This window comes from Bos javanicus, chromosome 6 (genome assembly GCF_032452875.1).
Source record: "Bos javanicus breed banteng chromosome 6, ARS-OSU_banteng_1.0, whole genome shotgun sequence".
NCBI lineage: Eukaryota > Metazoa > Chordata > Mammalia > Artiodactyla > Bovidae > Bos > Bos javanicus.
The window spans coordinates 94,405,106-94,413,852 of NC_083873.1; the positions used below are offsets into that span (position 1 = coordinate 94,405,106).

The 8,747-nt window shown below is 38.2% G+C and overlaps 1 protein-coding gene and 1 long non-coding RNA gene across 2 annotated transcripts; one reads left to right on the top strand and one right to left on the bottom strand.

Annotated features, from left to right (window-relative positions):
- Positions 1-416: 416 nt before the first annotated feature.
- Positions 417-2,418, bottom strand: GK2 (glycerol kinase 2). The gene has a single exon (XM_061420581.1). The coding sequence runs from the start codon at positions 2,401-2,403 to the stop codon at positions 613-615; it is 1,791 nt and encodes a 596-aa protein (XP_061276565.1). The 5' UTR covers positions 2,404-2,418; the 3' UTR covers positions 417-612.
- Positions 2,419-2,531: 113 nt separating this feature from the next.
- Positions 2,532-8,544, top strand: LOC133249761 (uncharacterized). Its single transcript, XR_009737089.1, has 3 exons — positions 2,532-2,618; positions 7,624-7,820; positions 8,297-8,544. It is a non-coding gene; the product is annotated as an uncharacterized LOC133249761 (long non-coding RNA).
- Positions 8,545-8,747: the final 203 nt, after the last annotated feature.

An 8,747-nucleotide genomic window follows, 5' to 3' on the forward strand; every position in this document is an offset into this window, starting at 1 on the left:
AGGCATGTAAAATGTCTGAAGAATTTTGACAAATATATTTTAGGAAAATATCTAGGCTATGAGAATGCTACATTTCTATTATAAAAACTAATGTTTCCCTTAAACATTCAGTAAAGGTATTGTAGCCTCCCTAATATGTGCAAAAGAGGACTTCAGGATCCATTATAAACAGCAACAGTTACAACAAGATATCCCTCAGTTTTAACAAGGTAGTTACACCTCTTAATCAAGTGTGTGTAGCACAGAGAGCCAAATCCTAGTCCTAAAGGTTAGAAAATGTATGATGAAAAATTCCATAGACAGAATCTCAGTGTTCTGTATTTTAGAGGGAGTGAAGTAGGATTTTATGACAGTGGAGGGGTTGACTCCTAGTGGTTGGTCTGACCTTAACTGCCGATGTTAAAAAACACACCAAATATTTCTGCAGCATTTTCTGCTGTAATTTATTTATTTCCAGCCAAAAGTCTACTTCTAGGGTTCTTTTAAGTCATGAAGTTAAGTGTTCAATGAGTGAAGTTAGAGTCTGTTATAGCGTCATCACACTAAAAGGCAGAATTGCTGGATTTATTTCATTTTGTGAAAAGCTCACATCCTGAGAGTCCATGCTTGGTATTATGAAAATATACTTGAGATGTATCTTGCTCCAATTAACATTATCATGCTAGTCACTATAAAAAAACCCAAGGGCAGACTAGAGAAGTTATTAGCTTCACTACTTTCAGAAGGCTGACCTGTAACCCAACCCATTGACTTCATCACAGCTTTCTTCCATGTAGAATAACGAATTTCACTTTCTGTGGCTTTGATTTGTGGTTCAAACCGTTCCATCATGATGGTTGACAAATCCTCGGGTTTCAGGCTCCATACGTTCACCCCTTCTGCAGCTCCTGCTGCCATGGCAGCTCCCAGTGCCATTGTTTCAGGCATGGAAGCTTTTATTACTGGAATATGCAGAATGTCTGCTTGCAGTTGCATAAGAACTTTGTTGTTCGTCATTTCTCCATCCACCTGCAAATGACTGAGCGGAATTCCACAGTCACGGTTCATGGCATCCAGAATCTCTCGGGTTTGGAAACAAATAGCTTCCAATGCGGCAAAAGCAATATGACTCTTATTGGTGAACTGAGTGAGCCCACAGATGATCCCTCTTGCAGTGGGCTCCCAATAAGGTGCATATAACCCTGAAAAGGCTGGGATGAAGTAGCAGCCATAAGAAGTACCTACTTCTTTAGCAAGTTTTTCACTTTCTTCTGAGGTTTTTATAATTCCAAGATTGTCTCTCAGCCAATGAATAACAGCACCGCCTATGGCCACAGAACCTTCCAGTGCATAAAAAACGGGCTTGTTTTTGCCTAGCTTGTAAGCCACTGTGGTCAGGAGGCCACATTCAGAAAACACGCATTTATGACCTGTATTACATAGTAAGAAGCAGCCTGTCCCATACGTGTTTTTGGCTTGTCCTTCCTGGAAGCACATTTGTCCTACTAACGCAGCAGACTGGTCCCCCAAGCATCCAGATATTGGCACACCTTCCAGGGTCCCAGTTTTCACTCGTCCATAGATCTCAGAAGAACTCCAGATATTTGGAAGAATGTCCATTGGAATTTCAAAAAAGTCACACAGCTCTTTATCCCATTCTAAAGAATGGATGTTGAAGAGCATCGTCCTGCTCGCATTTGTTACATCTGTGCAATGGATACCTCCATCAACTCCTCCCGTCAGACTCCAGATAAGCCATGAATCAACAGTACCAAAAAGAGCTCTGCCTTCTTCAACAGCCTTTTGAGCTTTTCTCACATTGTCAAGAATCCAACGAAGTTTCACTGCGCTGAAGTAAGTGCTAAGTGGAAGACCTGTCTTGGACTTGACGAAGTTATTGTTTCCTGGAATTTTTTTACTAAGAGTCTCAACAGTAGACTGGGTTCTTACATCAAGCCACATCACAGCATTATAGAGCGGCTCACCGGTTAATTTGTCCCAGACCACGGTGGTTTCCCTCTGATTGCTGACACCTATAGCCTTTATGTTGGATATATCAATATTCAGTTCTTGAAGTTTCTCACATGTTTTCTCTATACATTCATTAACAGACTGAAGAATTTGCTTAGGGTCTTGTTCTATCCATCCTTCTTTTGGGACCTCTTGGGTTAATTCCACTCGATGGTGACTAAGTACTTCTGATGTTTTTGAATTGAAAACCATAAAATTAGAGTAGTCCGTACCCTGGACCAAAGCCCCCACCAACGGACCCCCAGCTGCTGTCTTTGGAGCTGCCATGAAACCAGTGGGTCGGCTCAGCTGCTCTGGTGCCGTTTCTCGTTTCCCTGGTGATGGAGGTGTTGGTCGGAGAGGGGCACGCAGGACGTCAACAGCGTCAGGCTCATCATAAGGCGCCGGCGCCATTGACTGCCCGCTGCTCAAGGATACCTTTGCAGTGAAACCAGCGCTGCCTTTCTCACTTGATTCCTTTGGCCCAGGCTCAACCACCAGCCTCTCAATTATTTTTGAAGGAGATTTAAACTTTGAAGAGTAAGATATTTACCCACAGAATTATTGTACTTGTGCTCATCACTGTATTGCATGGATCCACATTAATGTTAACCATTTTCTTTCTGCCTGTAAGAGTTCCCTCATTATTGTAGTGTGGGTTTGTTGGAAATGCATTTTTTATTATTTTTGAATATCTGAAGAGGATTTAATCTACTATTTAAAGATATTTTCTATGGGTATAGAATTCTTAGCTACTTTTTTTTCTTAAATTTCAGAGTCTTGAAACTGTTGCGCCACCCTCTTTTGTGTTGTTTCAGGTGTAAAGTTCATTGTTAAACATTTTTAAAATGTCTGAAGCCCATGGGCCACAGCTAGAGATGCTGCAGGCCACAATTAAGACCGATCCAACTAAATATATTTGGGCTTCCTCCTAGCTCGCGTGGTAAACAATCTGCCTGCAATGCAGGAGACTCGGATTCTGTCGCTAGGTCAGGAAGATCCCCTGGAATAGAAAATGGCAACCCACTCCAGTATTCTTGCTTGGAGAATCCCCATGGACAGAGGAACCTGGCAGGCTACAGTCCACTGCATTGCAAAGAGTGGACACAGCTGAGTGACTAAGCACAGTTCTTCTCTTACTGTCTTTAAGAGTTTTTTTCTCTTTATCAATGGTTTTGGTCAGTTTTATGATGATGTTACTTAGTATAGTTTTCTTATTTTCTGTGCTTGCGGCTCATTGAACTATTTGGGTCTATGGGATTATGGATTTCATCAAATTTGGAAAACTTTGGGCCATTATTTCTATAAATATGCTTTCTTTTCCCTTTCTTCTCTGCTTTAGGGACTCCCATGACATATATTGGTGTTATTCCAGAGTTTATTGATGCTCTACTCATTATTATAATTATATTCTTTTTTTTTTTTGGTTCATTTTAGAGAGTTTCCACTGCTATGTTTTCAAATTTACTAGTCTTTTCTTCTCTTGTTTAATCTGCTGCTAATTCATCAAGTGTATTTTTCACCTCACACGCTGTAGTTTTCATTCCTAGAAGTTCAATTGGATTTTAAAAAATATTTACTTAGGTTTTTGAACACATGGAATACAGTTAGAATAAATTTAATTTCAGTTTCTGCTAATCCTAACATCTGTGTCAGTTCTGGTTCAATTTTGACTGATTAATTTTTATCCTTATTATATCTTGTATTTCTCTGCTTCTTTGCATGCTTGATAATTTTTGATTAGGTGCCAAACATTGTGAATTGTTTGGATTGGATTGGTTGGTTTGCTGGTTATGTCTGTATTCCTATAGGCCTCAAGCTTTGTTTTGCGATACAGTTAAGTTACATGGAAACAGTTTGATTCTTTTGAATCCTGTCTTTTAGATTTGCTATTAATAGGTGGAGTAGGACAGTACTTAATCTGGGGCTAGTTGTTCCCCTTACCTCTGATAAGATCCTTCAGGGTACTTGAGCCAAGGCCCATGAAAAATGATATTTTTTTGGCTGGTGGAAATAGTCCCTATTCCCAGGCATGGGTAAATGCTGGATACTGTTGCCTTTAGTCTTTTAATGTGCGTCTTTCCCCGCCTCATGTAGCTTTTTTATACACATGTGCACTGATCAGTACTCAACTGAATACTCAAAGGGGACATGCTGAAGGTCTCCAGAGTGCTCTTCCTGTATAACTCTTTTCTTTCTGGTACCATGTCCTGCAACTCTAGCTGCCTTTGTCTCTCTGAATGCTCAGCTGTATCTCCTTACTACAGAGTTTACACTGAGCTTCACCTGGGTTTCCCTTCCCAGTGCTGTGGCCTCAAATTTCTCTCAAGTAACTAGGCTGGGGAAGTCATAGTATTCATGCTATTTGTTTCTTGCCTCTCAGAGATCACTATCCTTCATGGCCTGGTAGTCAGCATCTTATAAACTGCTATTATGTAATTTCTGACTTATACGAACTGTTTCAAGTATTTTATTCATTTTTAATTGTTTCAAATGATAAATGAAGATAAATTTAATCTCTATTACACCATCATTACAAGAGTGGAAGTCCACTTAATAGAAGCTGAAAGTTTCAGATCAATTGTAAAGTTGGTGAATAAATATATGTTCATTAATTTAAATTTATGAAATGTCCAGTCCCTGGTGGCTCAGCGGGTAGAGAGTCTGCCTGCAATGCAGGAGACCTAAGTTCGATCCCTTGATCGGGAAGATCCCCTGGAGAAGAAAATGACAACCCACTCCCGTATTCTTGCCTGGAAAATCCCACTGACAGAGGACCCTGGGGGGCTACAATCCATAGAGTCACAAACAGTCAGACACAACTGAGTGACGTCACTTTCAATCCATGAATGACAGTTTTTTGCATTGTGCCATAGGCTATACTTTTAAGTTAGCTCAAGGATGCAACTCATTTATTCTTAGTGAATCCAGCAGAACTAATAGAAAATACCATAAAAATCAGCAGCAATATTGTTATTTTACTATTTTAACTGGATCACATTTTTCTTTTAAGTAAACTCTTTTAAGGAAATCAGAAAAACAAAATTAGCAACCAGACTTAATTTGAATGGTAGGGGATTGAAATAATCAGAAGGTGGCACAGATTTTCTTGATAATATCTTTAAGTTTTAAAAATCAACCAGAGCTTTTCTAAGCAAAAATGTAGAGACAACACTTACTAGTATGCTTATTTACCATACAATGTTTTAATTCACATGGAACAGATTAAATTTTTTCTTCCTAAATATTTGGCAATAGTAGACCTTCTGTATGTAGATTAATACATTCAATAAAAAAAAAACTTGACCCAAAGTTTCTTCTCTGCTTTTTCTCTCTCCTACCACTTCAGTATATACACACAAATATCCCAGTCATATTAGTTTTTGAGCGTGGTATACTTTAAGCATTTTGTGTTTAAGTAACTTACATAAAGTCATCAGTTCTGTCTGTAAAGAACTTTGTTTGCATACTAGTTCCACTGTTAATAAATTACAGCTACTAAATAATCAGATAATAAGTATCTCAAATTAGTTTAGAAAGGAAAGTTGACCAGATTGATTTAACTTTCTTAGAGTAGTTATAAACTATTGGTGGATTTAACCAAAGTTGACTAGCAATGCTTTTTGTTAGCTTAAACTAACGCCGTTCTTTTTCCGTTAAAAACATAAAAACTTGATTATTAGTCTGTAATAGCCTCCCTACATTTTAATTTAAACACCTCTGAAATGATCATTGGCACAACCTTATTTCTGAGGACGTTATACTTTACTAGGAAATTACTTCACTTTGCATCATATTCATACAAACGCAACTCCTGTGATGGTAGACATACTATTTAGAATAGTACCCCCAAACCAGATATGTCTTGAAAAAGTCTTTTGATGTAAGATTGCTACAATTAAAGTTGTTAAATGAACTGACTTCCTATTATTATTTATTTACCTTTAAGGTCACTCTTGAATAGTGCATGATCAGTCACTTTAGTCATGTCCAAAACTTTGCGGTCCCTGCCAGGCTCCTCTACCCGTGGAATTCTCCGGGCAAGAATACTGGAGTTGGTTGCCTTCTCCTTCTCCACTTCTATAGTGCAGTTACTTCTTAATATAAAATCTTTTAAATTATGTCCATGCTGTAAAATTTAAAATTTATTTGTAATATGACAGCTATCTTATGAGAGGCTGCTACATATGGGCTCTTTTTTAGACAATATTATAGTGACACAGGAAACATTCTTCCTAACCTCATTACAACGTCTAAGTTAAGAATAATCTTGACTACTTGTCTATGTTGGCATATCTTCCTTTGTACAAATCATTTTTAGAGAGCCATTCATTTAATTATTATTTTTCCCCTATCAATCCCACTAAATTATAAGTTCAATGAGGGCAGGTATTTTGGCTGTCTTCAGCATTTAGAACAGTGCCTGACCCTAAGCAAAAACTCAAGAAATACTTAGTGAATGACTTAATGAGCACCACTATTTATGGTTCTCACTTTAATTAGCATAAACACAAGTTAATTTTAATTTTGGTTGCTGGATGGTTATTGGTTATTCATTTTGAAATCTAACATAATAGATTGATGAATAGATAAAAGAACAGGTAAATGAAAAGATACATAATAAAATAAGTATCATAACATATTAATTGTAGAATCTGTGTGGTAGACAAAATGTTGGTTCTTTCAACTTTTCTATGTTTGCCAATTTTTATAATAAAGTATTAATTTTCCCTCTTAGCTCAGTCGGTAAAGAATCTGTCTGCAATGCAGAAGACCTGGGTTTGATTCCTGGGTCCGGAAGATCCCCTGGAGAAGGAAATGGCAACACACTCCAGTATTCTTGCCTGGAGAATCCCATGGACAGAGGAGCCTGGCAAAATATAGTCCATGGGGTCCCAAGAGTTGGACATGACTTATCAACTAAACCACTGCCATAACAAAATATTCAGTTCAGTTCAGTTCAATCGCTCAGTCGTGTCCGACTCTTTGTGATCCCATGATTCGCAGCATGCCAGGCCTCCCTGTCCATCACCAACTCCCGGAGTTCACTGGGAAATGTAATACAAATAAAAAGCTGCAAAACAGTTAATAGAGATCTGTTTCTTACAGGTTCTTTGTTTGGAGGGATAATTGAAGAAAATAAAAGAGTCAATGCCAAGTTTATGTTAATCTGAGAGATTCTGTGGTGGCATAATCTACTTACAGTTGTTTGTCTCAAGGCAACTGTTAATTGTGAATCATTTTTTGTTAAAATATTAGCACTTTTATTGTAGGAATTTTCTTCTGCTTTTTGTAAACCTTATAAATCTTAGGAAGCCAGCTGCAGGTTTAACGCTTTGTTTGGTTTTTAACAAGGAATAACAGTCATTGAAGAGTGCTCATTGAAGAGTACTCTTTACAGTCTCTAGTGAATGAGAATCCATTTTGGAAGTTTTGGTTTTACCGAATTTGCATGTATCTCACCTTGCATTTGAGAGCGTGCACCCTGATGGTAAGGACACTGAATTATATCGATTGTGGCTAGGAAATTTAACATTTTTTAGGTTGTGTCATAACCAATGCATCATCACAGTTGGTAATCTTCAAAACACTGACGCATTTTTCTACATGCTGTTCCCAAATGTGCTGGACCAGCTGTTGAGAGCCGCACCATCCAATCGCCTGGAAGCCCTCTTCTTGGACCACAGATCACCTAACATACTATACCTCTTTGTTCTAAGAAAGAATGGAAAGATTAAAGAAGGCTACCATGGTTTATTACTCATATTTTCTCTGTTAAGCATGGGCTATGGGAGTCACTGCATCCACATTAGGAGGTCTTGGCATTCTAGGTAAGCACTCATAACAGACGAGCCAGTGGGTTTAATATTCACAGCTATGAAAGTGATTGTATGAATGCTTGAATTTTGAAATTTTTGATTGTGTGTGTGTGTGTATGTGTGTGAGTTCTTTGTCATTTTCCCAGTGAAAATTGCCCTGACACTGATCTCAATGTTAATGTATTCCTGCTTACATTTGACTTTGGAATATGTTATGGCTAATTATCATTACACAGGATGAAAGATCAGAGCCCTGAGTGAGGTGCTTGGGTTTAGGAACAAAGGGAGGCCAATTCCGCAACCTGGCTGTAGGCCCAACAATTGTAATCAAACATCTTGAAACTGGTGGGGTCTTTGCCTCTATTTTTTTTTCCTTTTTCTTCCTCACTTTTTGAAAGGGGATAGTGGAAGGGGGTTAAGGGTTTGAAGGGGCTGAAATTTCCCCTTGAACATGATGTCAATATGTTGGCATGTCTCCTTTTATTAAGATGCCATCCAACTGATAACAAGTCCTGCTGTGTTTTACCAACATAAAAAATTAGACTGGAGACCGAGGAGCGGCAGGTGGCTTTTGGCACCAAGAAATAATCACACTTGATGTGGAAAGTAAAGTAAAAGGAGCCATCTGTTCACTGCAGGAGGACGTGAAAAATCACATTAACATATTGTCACTAACATCATGAAATACACAGTTAATAATAAATTTAGTTATCATGGCAAGTCGTGTTGGATACTTTCTCTGAAAATGTAGAATGTGAAAGATTCTCTGTCTTGCCCACCCCATTTTTTTTTTTTTTAGAAAAAAAATAGACATTCAATCTTTACTTGGGATGTGTGTATATGTGACAGAGTTGAAGGGAAGAAAGTGTTTCATTTTAAAGCCTGGCTGTCATTGATTGTTGCTGACTAAGTGAGCAAGAGTCTTTCATGCAAATGGAA

Excerpts from the sequence above, each read along its gene's own strand:
- GK2 (XM_061420581.1), bottom strand. The coding sequence starts at position 2,403 with ATGGCGCCGGCGCCTTATGATGAGCCTGACGCTGTTGACGTCCTGCGT.